Here is a 21963-nt window from a genome sequence, read left to right as displayed (position 1 = left end):
AAGGAGGAAATTGGATATTCTCTTCATGCATCTCATTCCTTTACCCCCTTGAAGGAGTCCCAACAGACAGATCTAAGGAGAGCATTCAAGTTGTCTCTGCAACAAGCTATTTACTTTCTGGATCACAGCATGCCAAAGTTGGTTATCAGCCATTCCCAAACAATGTGCCAGAACCCAGCTGATTCCCTCTTGCATTTTGGGCATTATTTGTATTGTCCTGATTTATCATGTGCAATTTCTGAGGGGTCATGTAGACATGGTGCAAAATATTGAACTGAATTCATTTGAAACTGCTGTTTCTGGACACCTTACTGATACGTGAACAAATCTTAGACCATGTCTTATCCTCGAATGTCTCCGCCATATCCCTTTCCCACTTCTTCTTCACCTTCAATTGTGGAAATGTGTTGCTATCCTGTAGTGCTGCAAATAATCTAGATATCGCATGTCGCTCAGTGACTATGGTCACTATATTACAAAGAATTCGGGTAGTGGTTGGCTCTTCTAGGATGGACCTCGCTCCACTATCTTGACAGGCCAATAGGAACTGAATGAGGCTGGAACTGAGTGTGAACAATAACGTTAAAAATGTATGGGAGGGAGGCCACCAGGAGGCGCAGGAAAGATGGAAGCCTGAATGCTTCGCTCCATCCCCTGCCCCAATTACGAGCAGAGAATCGGAGGATTTGTTCGCTCAGAACCAAACGGGTTCCCGAGCGGGGGGGGGGGGAAGACACCGAGGCACCAGGGGCCCGACATTGAGACCTTCCTGCCCCCGAATTTGGGGTGAAGAAGAGGCGTACCCACGGGCTGGCTGAAGACTAATGCTAGGCCACTGAAATGGGGCAGCTGGAAAACCGTGCCTGGGTGTGGCTGTCTCAGGGCCATCCAACGCCCCCACTGACGAGAGCAGATGTGAGGGACATCCATAAGGGGCTCCGGGTGACCTGCGACCCCCCAGGCAGCAGGCCTAGACACTGAGGGAGGAGGCGTGGAGCGGCCCCACATCAGGAGACCGAAGGACACAACACTGCAGAGAATGAGGCAGTGCCCACTGGAGGAGCTGCTAAGAGGGCTCCTCCCTCCCTACAGAGAAGCGGTGAGGAGAACAGGCCTGTAACACAGGAGGGGGCCCTCACGGAACCCCAAGGACTGGTAATGGGCTGGCACTGGCAGGGAGGACAACACAGGAAGCAGGAAGGGACCCCTTAGGTGCAAACCCAGCACCAGGTACAGCACACATCGGGGTGGGGGCACGGTAGGGTGCATCTGCTTGCCGCCTTCATTGTGAACACACTTGCACGCTCAGGGAGGCCTAAAAGGACTGTAGGACTTCCAGGGAAACGGTACGCAGTGCTTGGGAATTGGCCAACCGGTGACACTGAAGGATGCTCTGTGAACTTCAGCTGGAGAGGGCTCTGATCGAAAGGCTGACACAAGGTTTGGTGTGTGGAAAGAGAGAGCGGGTTGGAAACGGAGCGGGGCAACGAGACAAAGAGAACAGACAGGAGTAAGCAGAGGTGTGGGTCAGACCACCGATGTGACGCAGTAGGAGTGCCAGGAGTGGCCCAATACTGAGACTTCAGAGGCCCAGCACAGTGCAGTGGAGGGGCTGAGAAACCTTATGGAGTGTAGTGGTTGAGAGCCACTCCAAAAGAAACTGGGGTGCGTCGAAGGAGCCAAGAGGACCCCCGCTGGAAATGTAATTGGAAAGGAGTAGAAGAAAGACACAGCTGGGGGTACAAGCCAGGCGGATGAACTGGAAGGCAGTGCTGTCACAGTTTCAATACCACAGAGGAGGTGACATGGCAGAGGCCAAAGGAGATGGAGGACAACACCCCACATCGTCGGAGATCCACACTATCAAAGGCGATATTGAAATGGTCCTGGAGGAAATTTGGGGAATGTGAAATAACATTGGGACCTAAGTGGCAAATCTGGCAGCGAAAGTGGACACTTCGGAGGAGCAAATGACCGGGGTAGAGGCAAATCAAGCCTCCTCGGGGGTGATGAAATCGCAGATTGAGGTCCGCCTCCGGGAAATCGAGCGGAAGGTGGAAGAAATAGGCCTGAAAATGGACGACATGGAAAACAGAGAGGTGCAATAACCTCTGTTTCTTCGGCCTAAAAGAGAAGGAAGGGGAATCAATGGCTGGACTGGAGAGGAAAATCCACAAAATCATTGGGATGGTCCTAGGGTCAAAGGAAGGCGAGCTAGTGGACATGGACCGGGTGCACCGTGCAGGCGGAGGAAATAAGGGGCCCGTTCTGTGCTGGCTAGGATGCACTACTACCATGACACGGCCGAAATCCTAGAGAAGGCAAGGCACAGAAGACGCAAATCGACAGGGGCCAGGACATTTCAGAAACTTAACACCCCCTCCCCGGGAAAGGGCGGAACATGAAAAGGAGACAAAGGGCCTGGCCAAAGGCCGAAATGTTATTTGTGTTATAGGGGTCGTTGAACCCCGGGTCCGGTATTTGGTTGGACATATCCGTTGGTACTAAGGGTGGGGACAAGGGAAGGAAAATGTGGGAGGTACGGAACCGTTGAGGTTTAGGGGTCTGTAACCTCTTTGTTATTGTTCAGAGTTTATGGGGTGTATGTTGGGAGAAAAGGGAGAGGCTCCGGTGATTTGGTGGGAAGGTGGGGGGACCCATCAAGGTCCCTGAAATAACAGTGAAATGGATGAGGGATAGTGGGAGGTCACAATCGAGGGGGATGTGGGGTTTTCCAATGGGGATGGGGCAGAGACTACTGCCTCTATGATAGTGTCTACAAGCTTGAGAGTTCACTCTAGGGGTAGCTGATTAGGATAGAAGAGACAGCAGGGCTGAGGGCTCGGTGCCATGGGTAGGAACGAGGGGTCGAGGGGAAAGAGGGCATATTGTACAGGGTAATAGGGGCAGGGGCGACATCCATGGTGGTTCGACTGTCAAGCCAATATGGCCAGGATGCATGGACGCCTCAGCTGGGGATAGGGACGGGGGGAGGGTGGGATGGAGGAGAGGAAAAAAGAGGGGGCATGGGGGAAAACGATTCAGTGGCTATGGTGAACGGGATGGACGAGATACCAACGGAAATGAGAAGGGCAATTGGCGAAAGGTGAGGAAGGGATATGACTGAGGTGAAGATAGCCACTCTGAATGTCAAGGGGCTAAACTCCCAAAATAAGAGATCACGGACCAGCAATATGTTCCACAGACAGCAATTGGCAGTCCTTTTCTTGCAGGAGACACACAACAAGAAGGGGGCGGAATCGGTAATAAAGGGTAAAGATATTGGCATGAACTTCTGGGCTTCTCAGAGGGACCGGAAGAAGGAAGGGGTGGGTATCCTACTAGTGAAAGCCTTTAGGTTGACAGAGGTCCAGAGGTTTGGGGGCCGGTTCCTGGGGATAAAGGGACTTTGAGGGAACGCAAATCACATTGGCTACTCTATATGGGCTCAACGCGGGACAGTTGGGGTTCCTACGCCAGATATTTGAGATGATGGGAGGCAGGGCAGAGGGCCCACAATCTTGGGGGAGACATCAATCTGGTTGCGACCCAGCATTAGATTGGTGGTCAGCAAAGGGAGGAGGACCAAGAGTGGCAGGGCGAGAGAACATTTCCTTCTGGAATCTCCTGCAGGACTATTATTGGGCTGATGCCTGGCGGGGTGACTTCCTGGGGCCTGGGGATTATACGTTTTTCTCCCCCCCCCCCACTTACACCAGGATTGACCTACTGATGGTCCTGCTAGACCAGAAACAAGAGGTGGGGGCACCCAAAATTGAGGTGGTCACCTGGTCGGACCATAAGATGGTGGTGGCAGGTTGGAGGGTACCGAAACCCCAGGGGCAATTCTGTTGGAGGTGTAACACCGTACTGAGGGACTTCCTGGGGAAAGAGGTGCAAGCCTATTTTGATGTTAATGATGACAGGGAGACGGGTGTGGCGATGGTTTGGGAGGCAGCTAAGGCCAAGTTCAGGAGACTCATCATTGCTGAAGGGTCGTGAAAGAAGAGGGAGAGGGGGTTGATTGAGGCCAGGCTCCAAGGAGAGTTGGCGGCGCTGCATACCCAACTGTCTCAGCAGGGCGCTGACAAGGAACAAATCCTGGGTCAGGTGAGAGGCAAAAGGCAGGCGCTACACACTGCATTGATACAAAAGGTGGCAAAGAGGCTAAATTTCACACGAAAGAGGTACTACGAGCGTGGAGACAGGGCTAGAGCAGTTCTGGCAAACAAGGTAAGGGGTTGCAGGATGGAGAGAAGAGTGGGCAAGGTGTAGGGCGCCGACAGAGATGTGGTGGATAGAGGGGACGATATTGCGGCCCAGTTCGCAGGCTACTACCAGGCGCTATACACTAAACCGGTGGAGGTGGGAGTAGAGGAGATGAAGGATTACCTTGATGACCGAAAAACTTCCCAAACTCACGGCGGAGGAGAGGGAGAACCTCAAAGGGGAGGTAACGAGGGAAGAGGTGTTGCAAACAATCCAAAGAAAGTCTGGAAGGCCCCGGGGAGGACGGGTTTACAGCGGATTTCTACAAGCAGTATCAATCCCTATTGGTGACACCCCTGGCAAAGTTATTTAACTCTATTGTACGGGGAGGACACGGTGCCGCTGACTTTTCTCCGGGTCTTCATAGCAGTTATCCAAAAGCCAGGGAAAGATATGGCCGAGTGTGGTTCTTACAGGTCGATCTCCTTGCTCAATGTGGACGCAAACATTTTTGCCAGGGTCCTTGCACCCAGTCTGGAATCCTATCTGTCCAAATTGATTCATCCAGATGAGGCGGGTTTTGTAATGCACAGGCAGGGGGCTGACAAAATGCGAAAGATGCTCCATGTCCTTAATGCTCTGGAGGTGAGGTAGGAGGGGGCACTCATGCTGGTGCTGAGAAGGCTTTCGATCGGGTTAGCTGGGCATTCATGGGGGAGGTTCTCTCGACCATAGGGATGGGCCTGAAATGGAAGGGATGGATGGCAGCCCTATTCTCGAATCCGACGACCCGTGTGGTGGTTAACAGGAGTGTCACTCAAGCTTTCCCACTACAGCGAGGCACGCAACAAGGAGGCTCGCTCTCCCCACTGTTTTATGCATTGGTAATGGAACCATGGGCAGCAGTGATTAGGGGAAAAGAGGAAATAAGGTGAGTCTTGGTGAGTCTTGCTAGGGGGAGTCGAGACAAGGTTAGCATCTTTGCGGAATATGCCCTGCTATAATTCACCAAGCCGGAGTTATCAGTCCCTGCCCTCTTCGAGAGCCTTGCGTGATATGGGGAACTATACGGTTTTAAAGTCAACCTGGACAGATCGGTGGCCTATGAGGTAGGGGGCTGTCGGAGATAGAGAAGGCATATATTAAGAGGCTGCCATTTCAGATACGAGAAGACTATTTCCGTTATGTAGGGATATGGGTAACACGCCACTATGATGATCTTTTCCCTGAGATATGGAGAGATGGGCAAGGTTGGGGCTATCGTGGATGGCACGTCAAAACTGCATCAAAATGGTGGTGCTGCCTATGTTCCTATTCATATTCCAAATGCTCCTGATGGTGATCCCGCCACCTTTCCTCGCCGAAGTGAAGGTGGCAATGCTGAAATTCCTCTGGCGGGGGCAAAACACAGGGTAGCATACAGGACGCTGACCTTACCAAAAGAGGAAAGGGGCACTGGCCACCCGGATCTCGAGATCTATTACAAAGCAACTCAGCTCAGGATCCTGGTTGATCACCTGGACCCTCTCTCTGACAAACAATGGGTACAGATGGACAACACTATCATGGCCCCGGTCCCCCTATGTGCGTGGTTATGGGTGCCTAAATCTTGCATCCCATGGAGGGTGCTACACCACCCGGTTATGGAAGTCCAGTGGATCATAATGAAGGAGGAAGGGGGAGGGAACAGATGGCTAACCACGTGACCATCGCCTTTGAGTTGTATTTGAGCCCCAACCCCAAGGGATGGGATTGAAGAACCATTGTTATTCCAGTCCTGGTACAAGGCAGGATTGAGAAGAGCCAGGCAAATGTGGGACAGGGGTGTCTTTATTGCGCTAAACCAGCTGCAGGGGGGCTCTGGGCCTAACAAAGCTGTCTCCATTCCGCTACATCAGATGAAAGGGGCACTGATGAAAACCCATTGGGGCGAAAATCTGAGGTGGGCACTGATGAGTTTTGAGCAGCGCCTGATAACGAGAAGAGGTTCCAAGGCACTCATTGCAGGGCTGTATAAGTAAATTCTATTAGCAAAACCTAGGGACCCATCCCAAGCCAGCGTCAAATGGGGTCAAGATTTAGGGAAGGACATTGATGGTGCACTATGGGTTAGGATGTGTAGGAGGGTGGCACGCTCTACGATCGCAAGAGACCAGGCCCTGAAACTGATACACAGGTGGCACTACCCGCTGGCTGTAACAGCAAAGATGCGCAAGGGATACTATCCTCATTGCTGGAAATGACACCGGGAGAAGGGGGACTACGTCCACATGTGGTGGGGTTGCCCTGAGGTAAAACTATATTGGAGGGAAGTGTTATCATGGATAAAGGGGGTGGCTGGGATTCAGAGAGAGCCCTCGCCGTGGCTCCTCCTCTTTGGGATATGGTTGGAGGAAGAAACTGAGCAGAAAGAGGGACATATGCTGCAGATCATGCTGGTGGCAGCGAGGTGTTGCCTAGCCCAAAAGTGGAAAAATCGGTGCATGCCGGTGGAAAAGGAATGGGTAGCCAAGATCAGAGCAATATATGACGAGGAATACCTTGCGCATCTTCTGGATGAATCCCGGTCCAATATTGAGGGCCTTTGTCTTCCCTTTTTCGAGAGGTGTGGAAGATAAGGGGGAAAGTGGGAAGAGACCCAGAGGAGAAGGGTTTGTGATGGTCCTATCGGCTAGAACAAAGCCATGTCCTACTTGACATTTTGGGAGTTCACAGGGAAAATGTGAAACACTGAGAAATGGTTGTAATGTGGGCACGAGGGCCCTCTGTCGGTCCAGAGTAGGGGTGACACCCCTGGTTGATAACTATGGCAATCTACTAGTGCTCACTGAATAGGGGTGAGGGGGGGTGTGAAGTAAACATTTAGGGGGAGGGTAAGTAAGTGGGGGTTGGTTTTAGAGGAAAGGATTTAGGATGATTTTTAATGTAATATGTGAATGCCAATAAAGTTTAATTTTGAAAAGGAAAATGTATGGGAGGACCCTACAAGCCAAATCGACACCAATGTTCTAAAGGTCCAGAATGTGTGGGTTATGAAATGAAATCAGAAGGTTGGTGCTGGGACAGACACTACTGATCCTTTAAGAAAAAGGCCACACCCAGAGCACAAAGTATAGTCCAACTCTTACGGTAAGTGGGAACGGCTTCAGTTGCATATTCCTTGCGAAATTTGCCAGATGTACAAGGTATTTTCAAGTCTGCATAGCGAATCAGCCCATGAAGATGAATGAACTGGCACCCTTAAATGTGGTGGCAGAGAAGGCTGTGCAGCACATTCAATATGAATGCAGGGACTACAACATGCATAGTGTAATACCAACTTGGGTGAGGTGCATACAGAACCAGACGAATAAGGCATTCATAAAGGGGCCAATGGCACTTCTGACAAAGTCCCTGGTCTTATCATGTGAGGTGCCCGAGGGGGCTAGGAACTTCACTAAGCTAGTAGATGATGGACCCCTGATGTGGTATTGGGACGATCACCATGTCACCCACATTTAATCCCCACTATTGGGTAAGGCACCTTCATATGTGTAACCAAAATGCTACTGGCCCCTTTTGAGGGTCTAGGAGTAAGAGATAGACACAAAGATGGCATGCGGATTGGCAAAAACGTTAATAACCAAAAATGGGGGAAATTGGAGGAAAATCTAACTATCCCTATCTCCAAGAGTGGTTTTCCTGCCTTAACAAAACTAGCTAATGAAACTGTTTGTGTCTGTGTCAGAATGTCCAAATCCAAACCTAACCCTCACAAGTTAAACTCAATATAGCTCTGGAGGATTGATAGCTGAGAGGCAATGCGCTCGCCTTGGAAGCAAGACGACGCAGAGCACCACACGTTCGATCCCGGGTCCGCACTTAGGAACCTCTGGGTATTAAGCACGTTCTAAATTAACAATTACAAAATAATGTGCACAGGTAAATGTCTTGACACTAGACCATGTAGATCATACATAAAAGTTCCAAAAGGTGTAGGAAAATTAAGCAAAAGATCCACAAGACTCAAGGGGTTGATTCTTTTTCTCAGCACCCTCTCCTTGGTCTACAACCTTCTCATTCACCCACAGCCTTGCTTTACTCTCCTGCCAAGGTCTCTGAGTGTTCCTTGAATATGCAAGCTTCACATTTGTTGGCATTATGGTTTGGGGTATTTGTCTCCTGTATGAGTCCCAGACCCCCTTCACTTTGTTAGCTACCCAGCCCTCTCTTTCTTCAAGCCGCAGTCTTGGTTCACTCTCCTGCCAAGGTCTGTGAATCTCTCTTGCATGTGTAAAGTTTATATTCCTCTTTGTTATTGGATGGGGGTTATTTCCCCAGAGTGGGACCTAGACCCCCTCCACTTGTATGTTCTTAAAGTTATCTTTATTAATAGCCCACAGTCTTGGTTCACTCTCCTGTCTGTGGGTGCTGCTTCAACATGCAAAGTTTGTATTTATCTTCCCACCATGGGTCCGAGACCCCCTTTGTGTAATTATTCTGCCTCTTTGGTGTCTCATCCGTCTTGCCTCCATTCTCCTGTCCCCTTCTGGCTCTCCCCAATCTTGGGAACAGCCACCCTGCTACCTGTAGGGTCTGGGCTGTCCCCCTTTGGTTGCTTGTGGGTGTCCCAGGGGCTTTGGCGGCTTCCTGGGTTTTTTGGCGTTCTCGCCAACCTTCTGCGTGCTTCTTCTGCTGGTCGGTGTCTGTCTCCCTGCACACTCGTGCGCACTCGTGGCTCCGGTTACTGGCAAGCAGCTTTCCTTCGCTCCAGGAGGCTTCCCGTGCTGCGGGCCTTCTGCGAGTGCAGTTCTCTCCGGGACTTGATGTTCTTCTCCCTCGGGCTAGCCTCCGCATACCTGTAGCCTCTCGTGGTCCGCGGCGGACCAACAACGAAGAAGTCATCCTGCAGTTCCCTCTCTGAATGACAGTGGGTCAATCGGATCCTTGCAAAAGCTACAGCGCGTACTGTTGTCCATGTTGGTAAACATTACTCACAGCTTCTTCCTTGTACCGGTAGTTATTACCTTGGATGTATTACAATAATACATGGGGGTTTCAGGTAATGTGGAGAAGGATGGGTTTTGAGGGAAGGTGGTAGGGGGAAAGGGATATTGTGTTTTTTTTTCTCTTCCAACCTGAACCCATTTGTGGTCCAGCATTTGGTACGTATTGTTTCATCATTTGCTGTAATTCACATGATTTCCAATCAATTATAATCTTTGAATGTGGCAATTTGGTGTATGTTTTTTTCATTCATTGTTGATTGTCCGTCTGTTAATGGCCACAAAATAGATGCAAGATCTTGTTTTCCATATTGGTAATGTTAACATATATATGTTATGTATATAACCTTATGTTAAATACGAATACTTTTGGATGGCAAAGTAGCACTGAGGAAGACCTCTCGTAGGTCGAAACACGTGTTAGTGAGACCAGTAAAGAACATAAGCAATAACTGAATTTGTCAGCTTCTATTAATATTCATTCATAATACCTATGTTATAGTAATAGGGTGTGGCACAATTGGTCTAGTGTCCTGGTTAGTCTTAATCTCAATGGGGTCCTCCCTCCCCATGAGATCGTCCTGCTGAGCACCACCCCCAAGGGTAATATCGGGTGGAGGCCTCACCTCCATGGCCTCATGGAAAGTGACTCCCCATCTAAAGCAGTGACGACACCTCGAGATTCGACACACCCCCTTTAAGAGAAGTGCATTTGCTAGGGAATGCTCAGCTGACCCACAATGCAGTACACGTGAATCCTGCAAAAGCAGGATTTTCGGGCAAAAGAGGTTTCATAACCACTTTCTTACAGACAGTGACCCATGAATACTCACCCCATGAAGAGAAGCAGTTGCAGCACAGCCACCCGGAGCAGAGCACTTGCGCACATGGGTGGAATATGCAAGGTCCCATTCCAAGATGACAGACACAGCTTTTAAAGACGCAGTCTGTTTGCTGGTACAAAGAAACAAGCACACCTGATCTAAGGGATGTGAGGAAGGGGAGACAATACAAACACCAGGCTTGGACTGGCCCTTTCAGTCTTTCGGACCGTGGCCGAACGACTTTGGGGTCCAATGGGGCCGGTCTTCCAGCAGCCACCTCTGGGCCGTTTTAAAAAAAATAAATTATGTCATTTTTTTATTAGCAAATGGCAGGCCCGGCGTCCCCGGCCTAATGTGTGTGTGTGTGTGTGTGCGCCGAGGCCGAGCACCGCAGAGCAGCAGCTCGCGAGTACTAGTGTCTGTGGCTCCAGCTGAGCAGGCCGCCCGCGGCCGGGAAGTCAGATTGGGGGGGGGAGGTGTTTTTGGGCCGCCTGCCTGGGCTGAGCTGTGCAGCAGCACAGGGAGCCAGGAGGGAGGCGCCGCACGCCGGCTGCACTGTCTGCAGTCTGCAGAATCATCATAGCAAGGTAACACACTAGATGTTACCTTGCTTTGATGATTGCATCTGCATCATGCATGCATCATAATTTATGATGCATGCAGATGCAGATGCATGATGTGCATAATTCATTCACGGCGTCGTGGGCCACTGGGCCGGGCCGGCGGCCGTGCCGCCACTGCAGGGGGCCAGTGCCGTGTGTGCTCGCCGGCTCGCGCTCCGAGTCGGGCCTGCGATGGCCAGGCCAGAACGGTTCTTTGATCTGTGGGAGGGAGGCAGGCTGAAGCAATTGCAAACACACACTAAAGCAATTGTCACCTGCCTTCCTGCAGCGAGGGCTGAGCTGTGGGCCTGGGTCCGGCACTGTCAGTGACACATTTCACACTTGCTTCAACTTTGCAGGAAGTAACACTTCTTTGCAAAGTTGAAAGCAACTGTCTCTTCAACTTGTGCCTGGGGGCTGGGCTGGGGCCCGGGGCCGCCAGCGCCGCGGAAAAGCCAATGAAAATTCGGATGGGCAGGCTGCCCTGCCCACCCATAGTGCCGCCAATGCTGCTTCTAATTGCCTTGGGCCTTGCTTGCCTCTCTAACCCACCCTGGGCTGGCCCTGATTTATTTGGGCGCCAACCGACACAGCGCAGCAGGCAGCGCTCTGGCAGAGAGACAGAGAGAGAGAGAGAGAGAGAGAGAGAGAGAGAGAGAGCCGCCACCACCACCAGGCACCACTGAGCTGGACCTCACCAGACAACTTGGAGGCCAACAGTCCAGTGCCCAGTGCCCACACACAGGAGGACGACCAGGCAGCAGGCGAGGCGGCCAGCACAGTGCCCAGTGCCACAGCCCACTGACAGCAGCCCAACAGCCAGCCAGCCACTGAGGTAAGTACTAGTAGGGCCCATCATTATCAGCTGTGTGTCATGACCTGTAGTGACTCAGGGCCGCCTCTTCGCATGACTATGTTGTGAAGACAATGCTAGTTTGCAAACAAACTATGGATCATATTGAAGGGCACCCCATGAATGATGGAGGCACCTAAATTGAGACTTTTGAATCCCAAATCTCTGTTCAATGTCATTCCGACTTTTACCATGTGCAGCATTGTGCTTGCTCTCCCCTCTATTTGTGGGTTGGAGACGGAGTTAGGGTGTAAGGTAAGGCCTCCCATAGCCGCTGTCACCTTGAAAAGGGAAAACAGGTGACAACAATTGCATGCTGATTCTCCTAAAATAAACCAACACTATGTCACTTGCAAATGAGGCTCTACCGGCAACGCGCATTTGATCTGAATTCTAACCACACATGAGCCTAATTCACAGAGCGTTTTCCTATGGGATTGTTCCATTATAAAATGCTTCTGTGAATCAGGTCCATAATGTTACTTAAGCTTACCTAGCAGCCAGCCATCACCGTTGCCTCTTTATTTGACAATGATTAAAAATGTAGCTGTCATATGTGGAGGTTGGCATCTTGAAAACAGCACCAGTCGCAACATGCACACATAATATCCTGATGCACAGAGTAACCGCATGCAATCTGATATTTAATAACCTCACCATTGTCATTCCCCAGTTGTATAGCATTTTTCCCACACATTTTGTGCATACATTCTTTCCAGGCCATGTGTGCAAAACCACCCATAGCTAAGGCCCAAACACTCCATAGAAGTATTGGATGTTTCTCTATCAAGTAGTAACATTAAACTCTGACATGACACATCAAGTAGTAACATTAAACTCTGACATGAGTCATGACACATTTTCTAAAAAGCGGTTTGAAAAATAGTTCTGGTATTTTTGTAGCTGAAATTGAAAATGGCTACTGGTGTAAACAAAATGACTTGCTACCTGCTGCTTCCAGTTACGTTTTTCAGCTGACTTAATAAGCAATGCTTGGCATGTGCACTGCATGGAACCTACACATAGTTCTATGTGAACAAAATAATAAAAGTGATTTCCGTATTAAAGGCTCAATCTATCTCCCGTGGATACTGCAATAGCGTGGTTACCTTAATTAAAAAAAACAAGACAGTGGTGTGCTGCTATGGTAGTTACCAGTGCCTTTAACACCCTAACGCCTTTGCCCATCTTTTGCACCTAGCCAAGGAATTTGCAATATTAAGAGCTAGAAAGACAGTGCAGTGGTTTGGCAAATCCAGGATGAGGCAGGGGCAGCCCACCACCAGCTAGCTCAGTGCATTTTCGCGGACGCGGCGGCGTTAGTTCTGATGGTGGTCCCTTACATAATTTCTGGATGGCGAGACACAAGAATGTTATGAGCAGAAATTGCACATAGGCTGATGCCTGGTGTCTCGTGCTTCACTATTCTGCTGTAAGGGGATCACCTATGAGCTTTATTTTTCCACCATAGGCTTCCTTGATAGAGAAGGATTGTGGCCCTGCCCATGGTAAAACATTACTTTACTGTGGGGAGGGGTTGCAACTGGGGGAAAAGATGAGCGGGAACAGCAGAGATTGAAAGCAAGAGACACAAAAGAAGGACGCAAGTTAAAGTAGGCATGGAAGTACAACTGAGGGGCTGGATGCGAATGATCGCTGGGCTGCATAAGTAATATATGTATTTTGTTCAAATGAAATTTGGATTCAGAGACGGAAACAAAAGCTGCACAGATTGGAAAGCAAACTTTCATTTAGGCAGTTATCACGGATGGTAAAAGATGGCTGGGAACATGACATAACATAATAACAACCATACATGAACAAGTTGTACATCTTGCCATTTGCCTCAAATGGTAAAATATTTGGCATACTTGGAAAAATAAAAACAATATATGCACAAGAAGGGTTGTTTTCGAGGTTTCTGGTGGAATGAGAGGTAACTCTCGGGTCTGGTAAAGACTGCGATGGACGCTGAGGAGAGTCTTGTGGGCTGGGTGTGTGGGGGAGAGGTGGGGTTCGAGAGGGGATTGGGAAGCAGGTGTTTGTGCCATCAAATGAGGAAGCCTCCGTTAAAATGAAAGCCGGACATCATGGACCCTGTCACAGAACTGTATGCAAAGTAATGTTATTTTATGAGTTGTGTTGTAATGTAACAGACACATGAACCCTCTATATGTATCATTTTCTGTAAAAGTCATGAATTGACGCGATTCACGGATGATGGTTTGAGGGCCACTTTTTTTGAGGCGAGGGGTGGCCCACTTTTTTGAGGCGAGGGGTGGCCCACTTTTTTGAGGCGAGGGGTGGGCCACTTTTTTTTGTTGTCTGGGCCTATTTCTTGTCCCAGTCCGACCCTGACAAACACCTGAGCAATCAGACCATACAGCGGCAGACCCTCAATCCAAGCGCAGCACGGGGAAAAGTGCCTTAGAGCTATTTAAACACTGGCCCAGTAAGGAGCGGAGTTGCATTGGGAGGAGTCACAAGTGTGGTGCTTGAAACATGTTGCTGATTAACGAGAAAAATGGGAGAAGAAGGAATGAGAAAGGTGGGAATTCCATCAACAAGTGGGGGAAGGGCATATCACAAAGTGGCAGCAGAGTAGCAAGTGGTGGCAGAAAGTAAACATCAGGTGGTGACAGGAGACGGACATTGGGAACTGGCAGGATGGGATTATGTGGCAGAGGGATGTGGTTGAATCAGGAGATGGCAGGAGGAGAAAAGCAGTTTAAACAGCAAGCAGAGGCTGAGGAACAGGAAGAATCCAGCCCTAGAGCTACTAGACATAGCAGGAAGCAATGAGGGGAAAGCATTGCACAAGGCACAGACGAAAGGGTGAAGAGAAAGAGGGGGAAGATCAGAAGGGGTTCAAAATGGTAAGAGGAATGAGCATGTGGCATTCAGGATCAGCATGACCAGAATATGAATAGAGGTGGAGGCATTGTAGGGCGAGAGTAGGATTCAAGAGAAGGGCAGCAAAAAGGCACTTGAAAGATCCTCTGTCGGAATTGGGGCTGATATGCCTAGTTGTGTATGTCATCCACATTAAGCAGCACATCAGCTGATTCTATGGCTACTGGTGGAGAGCAACAATGTCTAAGAAATTTACAGGTGGACTCAGAGAAGAAACGAGGAAGAGGATGTCTGGGACAATTGGAGCTGGAAAGCCAGGAAGCGACCTGGAATTCTTGAGAACTTAATGAACATTTTGAACTGGTGTAACTGGTGAGAAAGGACTGCCCTAATATTTTCTCTGCTTGACTTTTGCCCAAGAAGGAAATCTTTGTGATTAATAAAATCTGTGATGTTTTGTGTTGCACTCTTGTGGACCGCACATAGCTATGACATAAATGTGAACTACAGCTAGAAATGTATTAAGTCATCATAATATAGCTAGCACACGACAGACTGATTGCACTTACATGATTTATTATAGGTTAGTAACTGCTTAAAGTATTGAAAATAATCAACCAAAACCACAGAGAATCTTTTAACTTGGATTAAGAGAGATGAAAACTTAACACAATTTTATTCCAAATGGCAAACAATTCTTCTGATAATCAATGCCTATGTGTATCGCAATTCAGAACAGCACTGAAAATATTTCTCTTCGTTGTCCAACCCTCTGGAACATGATGCTATGCTGGTCCAAGGATGGTCAAAACCGATGGGTGTCAAGTGTGCTTCAGAAGAATTTATAACATAAGAAAATCATATCAAGTTTTACATGGCATGTTTTAGTTAAAACAATAGTTATACATTTTAATAGTACCTGTATCTCTAAGGGAGAGGCTGTTTCGTGGGTTTTCACCCAGCACTCCACCAATCTCGTGACATTTCCAGAGGAGATGTAGCAAAGGCAGGCCTGGGAAGATAGTCTCCCAGTTCCTTCAGATTCCAGACGGGCACCTAAGACATCTGTGAAAAATAACAATGTCCTAAACATCATGGTTAAAACTACAGTGTGAAATAGTTTGGTTGTTATCGAACATGCTCAGCCAGAGATGTGCATAATGTCTCAAAATGGTAATGGTAAATGTGACAAATTACATACACAAGTGGTTTGAGCTCAGTTTGTGAGTAGGTACAAAACCATTAAACAAGATCAGAATCATTTAAATGGAATATTCCAATAGCTATAAAATTCAGATTTAAAGCTGGGAGGATAGCTCAGGGGCAATATGCTTCCTCTTAGAAGCAAGAAAATGCAGAGCAACACAGGTTTGAATCCCGGGCTCGCGCTTAGAGAATGATCTGCAGTGTTACACGCATTATTAAAGATAAATGAAAACTACCTGTTCTATTGATGCATAATCGGGAATGTTTTGCAGTTGCAAAAGTTCAATTTTGACTGCTCCTGACAAATCACAGTACATGCGTAAATACAATACATACCCCACCAAAATATTACCATTATCCTCCAGAGGTCGGAAGAAGAGTGTAAAATACTTCTGACATAGGTTTCATGCAACAGAAGACAATGGGCCTCATTACGAGTCCTCCGTGCTGGAAGGAACAAGTTACTTACCTGTAACTGTTGTTCTCCAGCATGGGTCTGACATGGATTCACATGCTCATGAATATTCCCCGTCGTCAGGCTGGGAATCCTCGGTAAAGAAAAAACTCAGTATCAGTTTCGTTTCTGATCTGTCTTTCTTAGTAGTAACCAATCACTGATCTCTGGGTCATACTGCCCCCAGCCAATGACTGCCCTCTCCCTAAGCCCCGCCTCTGGCAGCCATCCTCAGATTTGGTAGCACGCCAAGTGGCAGTATGACCAAGCGAAGAGCCGCAGAGGGGTAGGTGGGAGGGTTCGTATCTGAATCCATGCCAGACCCATGCTGGAGAACAACAGTTACAGGTAAGTTACTTGTTCCTTCTCCAGCATGGGGTCTGGCATGGATTCACATGCTCATGAATAAAAGAATACATAGCAGTATACACATGCACAACCACGGGAGGTGGCAACAGGCTCAACATTAAGCAATACAACAACTCAACATTAAGCATCTCTTACCTCATCACCAGGCTCACCTTAAGCGAACAGGTTGCGCAGCACTGCTTGGCCGACCCTGGACTCCTCCCTGGAATCCCGATCGACGCAGTAGAATCTTGTGTAGGTGTGCGTCGACATCCACGTAGCAGCCCTGCAGATGTCCAGCAGGGGCACACCAGACAGGAACGCCGTGGTAGCAGCGATCGCTCTGGTCGAATGGGCTCTCGGACGGCCGGGCAGTGGTCGGTTTGCCAACCGGTGACAATGCATGATGCAGCCGGAGAGCCATCTGGAAATGGAAGTCTTCGAGAGAGCCTTCCCTTGATTCACAGACCCAAAGTTCACAAACAGTTGTGACGTCTTCTGAAAACTCTTCGTGCGGTCCAGGTAGAACTTCAGCGCTCTAGCTACATCCAGCGAGTGCAAAGTCCTCTCAGCCGGCGTCGAAGGAGACGGGAAGAAAACTGGTAACACCAAGGGCTCATTGAGGTGGAAGTCAGACGGCACCTTGGGCATGAAGGAGGGGTGCTTCCTCAGCACTACCCTCGTATCATGAAAAGTCAAGTATGGAGGCTTGCAAGATAGGGCCTGAATCTCTCCCACTCGTCGTGCAGAGGTGATGGCCACGAGGAACGCCGTCTTCCATGACAGGAACTTCAAAGGCGCCGAATGCATAGGCTCGAATGGGGCTCCCATGAGCCTGGTCAGCACCACATTAAGCTCCCACGCTGGGGCAGGGGCCCTCACCGGCGGGAATGATCGGAATAGTCCCTTCAGAAATTCCTTTACCAGGCGATGAGACCACAAGGACGCCCGTCCCGTAGTCCTGGTATATCGGGAGATGGCAGCCAGATGTATTTTTATGGAGGCGTGAGCCAGTCCAGCTTTGGCCAGCGACAGTAGGGACGGCAGCACTTGAGGGGCCGTAATCCGCAGAGGGTTAATCTTCTGTGCACGGCACCACACAGAGAACCTCTTCCATTTATGACCGTAACACTTGAGAGTTGAGGACGCCCTGGCCTTTGCAAGAACCTCTCTGCAATCAGCCGGGATATCGCACCCTTCAAACTCTAGTGCTGCAGGAGCCAGGCCTGCAAGTTCAGCGACTGTGGGTCGTGATGGAGAATGGCGCCGCCTTCTCTGGAGAGAAGATCTGCGTCCGCCGGCAGCCTGACTGGCTGGGACGTTGACAAGCCCAGAAGGTCCGGGAACCAGATCTGCCTCAGCCACGCCAGTGCGACGAGGAACATCCTGCACCTGGACTTCTTGAGCTGGTTGATGAGGCGGAGCAGCAACGGAGGGAACGCGTATAGAAACAGGCCGTCCCAAGGGAACGAGAAAGCATTGCCCATGCTCCTCGGCTGTGGGAACCTGCTGGCGAACCTCTGGCACTTGGAGTTCATCGCCGTCGCGAACCGGTCGATCTGGGGTTTGCCCCATCGTTGGAAGAGTCGATCCACTTGGTTCTGGCGCAGTTCCCACTCGTGGCACGAGCGCAGCTCCCTGCTGAGTGAGTCCGCAATGGTGTTTTTTATTCCTGCCAGGTGGAAGGGAACCAGAAACATCCCCTGGGCGACGGCTCAGTGCCACAGATCCTGGGCCTCCTTGGATGGGGCTGGGGATCTGGTGCCTCCTTGCTTCCGTATATAGAACATCGTGGTGGTGTTGTCGTTGAAGATCCTCACCACTTTGCCCTTGAGGGACGGAAGGAACGACTTGAGAGCCCAGAACACTGCTCGGAGCTCCAGAATGTTGGTGGAGAGACCTCTCCTCCGGGAGCAAAAGGCCTCTTGCGTGGAGGTCCCCGGTGTGGGCCCCCCAACCCTCCCGAGAGGCGTCCGTCATCACCGTCTCCTGAAATGCCGGGATTCGAAAATCCGTGCCTGTCGTAAGGTGAGCACGGACGCCCGACGGAACTCCTCGTCGAGAGGGATCCTGTCCTCGAAACAGCCCCTCGCCTGAAGCCAGCGGGCGTCGAGGAACTCCTGTAGCGGACGCATCTGAAGTCTGCAAAGGGGTACAAGATAGATGCATGAGGACATCATCCCGAGGAGGGACTTGATGGATCTCACCCTGGCCACGTCCGTGGCTAGCAGGCGCCGCACCTTGCCCAGGATGGTCTTGGTCCTCTCCGCTGAAGGGGAGGCCAATTGGCCCACTGTATCAAGCTTCGCTCCCAGAAACAGTGCTATCTGCGATGGAACCAGGTGGGATTTGGGGTAGTTGATGGCGAACCCCAGCTCCGTGAGCAACCGTGTGTTAGACGGCGAGTTCCCTTGTCCTTGCCCGGATTAGCCAGTCGTCCAGGTAGGGGTAAACGTGGATCCCCTGCAGACGCAGCCGCGCCGCCACTGGTGCCAGGAACTTGGTGAAAACCCTGGGTGCCGACTTTAATCCGAACAGTAGGGCCCTGAATTGGTAGTGGCGTCCTTGAACCACGAACCTGAGGAACTTCCTGTGCCTTTTTAGAATAGGAATGTGGAAGTAAGCATCCTCCAGGTCCAAAGACAATAGGAAGTCGCCTTCCTCCAGCTGTCCCAGCACGTGCTGGAGGGTGACCATCCTGAATTTCTGCACCTTGATTTACTTGTTTAAGCAACGCAGGTCCAGGATGGGGCGCCAACCACCTGTCTTCTTCTTGACGAGGAAGTACCTTGAGTACACTCCGGAGCCCTCTGGGGACGAGCTCGATGGCACCTTTCTTGAGCATCGCCTTTACCTCCAACAGTAGTTGAGGGACGTGATTCTCCTTCCTGGCCACGGGAGGAATGTGAGGGCACTTCTTTTGGAATTCCAACGAGTGCCCGTTGGCCAGGGTGTCCAACACCCAACGGTTGGTGGAGATGGACTCCCACACGCTGACGAACTTCGTCAGCCGGCCTCCCACCGGGGTGCTTTGGTGGGGGCCCGACAACCCGGCAGGGTCCGTCTTGCTTGGAGGAGGCCTTGCCGCCTTGGCCTCCTTGGCGACAGGACCCCCCCTTGCTTGCCGCGACCTCTGTAGGCCTCCTGGGAAGAGGAGCGGGCCGCCTGGTGTTAAGTGGAGGAGCCACCGCTGGATCCTTTGGAGGCATCCTGTCTGCCCCCGGAGCTCTGAAAGGGCCGTCGCTGTTGAAGCACCGCCAGGGCCCGGGCCGTCTACGAGTCGGTCTTGATGGCCTGTAGGGACTCATCCACCGCCTTACCAAAAAGGTTGTTGCCGTCGAACGGCATGTCTAACACCCTGGTCTGGACGTCCTGGCGAAAGTCTGTCGCCTTGAGCCATCCTCGTCGTCTGAGGCAGACTCCGTTGCCAAGTTGGCGAAATCCGGTATCGGCAATGTCTGTTGCCACCGTTATGGCGTGATCCGACGCCACCTCGCCTTCCTGCAGAATTTCTAGGGCCTCCGCCCTTTTGTCATCAGACAGGAAGTCTAGCAGGGGAGCTATCTTGAACCAGAGCTCCCTGTCGTAGTGGGCCACGATCGCTAAGGCATTGGCCACCTTAATTGTCGACGCCGCCGACGAGATGACTCATCGTCCCATAGAGTCCAACTTCTTGCCCTCGCTGACCGGCAGGGAATTGGAAGTTGAAGCCGCCGCACCCGCTGCCTTCTTCTTAGCCACTGCCGAGACGACAGAGTCTGGCATGGGCTTGGCCCTGAGGCACCACAAGGGGGCGGCATCGGGGACTCAGTACTTCTCGTACCTGTCCCTCTTGGCTGGTGTCGTGAAAGGGTTCTTGAGGACAGCAAGCCCCTCGTCCCAGATGTCGAGTAAAGGCACCGCGAGGGACTGACTTCCTCTTGGCCTCTCGTCGTTGGTACAGAAACCCCTCCTTTTTCTGTTCTTCAGGGCAGAGCTGGAAGAGCTTGAATGCCCTGGTTATCATGGCGTGGAAGGAGCCAATTTCGTCGGTTGGAGACTCCCCACGGGGGGGGGGGGGGTGACGACGGGATGTCCGCTGTGTCATCGCCGCCGTCATCGTCCGTCCCCGTAGTCGCCGTATCCTCTCTAGGGTCCGGCGAGGGGGATGAGGGGTCCACCGGTCTCGCAGGCAGAAAGGGCAGAGCGGGGTGGACTCTCCTCCGCCTGTTCGGAAGGCTTCCCGACGGGCCTGGTTCTGGATCCTCCGTCGGGGTCCGTGGTAATATCGTCCTTATCTCAGTGCATAAGGATTGGATTGCCAACAAAATGGCCGCCGAGCTATCCTGGGGCTCGGGCAATGGCTGCGACGGACGGGATGGCCGCTCCACTGGGCCCTGTTCGTCGTCGCTATCTTCGATCACGTCAGCAGGGACCGCCCCCTGGGATCGAAACTTCTCGAACCTCTTGTTGAGGCCTATGAACCTCTCGTTGAGGCCTAAGGATCTTTAGTTGAGGCCTAAGGACCTTTCGTTGAGGCCCTTCTCGGTTTCCACCAGTTCCTCCTCAGAGGCTGATTCCGAGTCTGTAATGGCCACTGGCCCCCCCCCCCTTTTTCAGCCGGGGGCTTCACGGGGGTCTTAGCGATGGGCTGGAAAGAGGAATCCATCCGCGGTGGCAGGGATACTCTGGGCCCGGAGGGCGTTTCCACGGGCGTAGTCTCAGCCGGCTTTGCCAGGGTCGCAGCGACCACTTCGGTAGAGGCCTTTACCGGGTGGATCAAAGCCCTCACCACCTTAGGTGCGTCCTGGGCCTTTGCCTTAGGGGGAGGATCAGCGCCTCGCTCCCACTTCAAGATCGACCGGGTCCGCTCCAACGGCCTACCCGGGTTCTCAGACTTCCGTTTCCCCCCGAACCAGAGCGCTGACTCGTGGTCGAACGTGCCCGGGAAGTAGCGCCGTGCTTGGCAACCGAATAGCCCGACCTTTCAGCGCTCCCGGTGCCCGCGGACTCGCGGTGCTTGGCCTTATGTTGGGCCCCCGTCGCCAGGGCGCCCTCACAGGACTTAGAAGCCCACTCAGACTTCTTCTTCGCCTTATCACCTGCTGTGCCCTTCTCCAGCCAGGTGGTGAGGTGGGAACGACGATCTTGTTTGGTCTGTTCCGAAAGGTCCTTGCAGAACGCACAGTCTTTCTCCACGTGCGTCTTGTCCTCATGAAGGCAGTAGAGACATCGCGAATGCTCGTCCTCCTTGAAAACGTTCTGTAATCCGCATCCAGGGTAGCACCTGAACAGCTTGGATCCGGGCGTCGAGCTTACCTTGTCCTGGGCCATGTCCGTTGAGGTAGGTAGCAGATCTTCCGGAATACTCCAAGAAGTATAAACTCGATAAAAACCTCACCCTTGAGGGGCGTAGAAGAATTCCGAAAGGGGTCCCCGTTATCGGAAGTAGAAACGGTGGAGCTTGAGGCTCGATTAAACCGAAAAAATTAGAAAATCTCCTGAAAAAACGTGAAAACGCAGTAAAAAACTCGAGAGCTAAACACGAGGACTCCCAACACTTGAGCGTGCGGTAAAAATCTGAGGATGGCTGCCAGAGGCGGGGCTTAGGGAGAGGGCAGTCATTGGCTGGGGGCAGTATGACCCAGGG

The 21963-nt window shown here is 51.2% G+C and overlaps 1 protein-coding gene across 4 annotated transcripts in view; it reads right to left on the bottom strand.

The window, feature by feature from the left end:
* Positions 1-21963, bottom strand: part of SEC31B (SEC31 homolog B, COPII coat complex component) — a 2991081-nt gene that overhangs the window by 835537 nt on the left and 2133581 nt on the right. For all 4 annotated transcript variants that reach the window (XM_069610491.1, XM_069610490.1, XM_069610492.1 and 1 more), the window contains one exon: positions 15246-15391. In XM_069610491.1, the coding sequence (XP_069466592.1) occupies positions 15246-15391 (146 nt within the window). The remainder of the gene's footprint in view (positions 1-15245; positions 15392-21963) is intronic.

The sequence above is a fragment of the Ambystoma mexicanum genome, chromosome 8 (genome assembly GCF_040938575.1).
Source record: "Ambystoma mexicanum isolate Mex_15411 chromosome 8, UKY_AmexF1_1, whole genome shotgun sequence".
Taxonomy (NCBI): Eukaryota; Metazoa; Chordata; class Amphibia; order Caudata; family Ambystomatidae; genus Ambystoma; species Ambystoma mexicanum.
The sequence above is the reverse complement of the archived record's forward strand: the minus strand, read 5'-3'. Positions and strand labels throughout refer to the sequence as shown.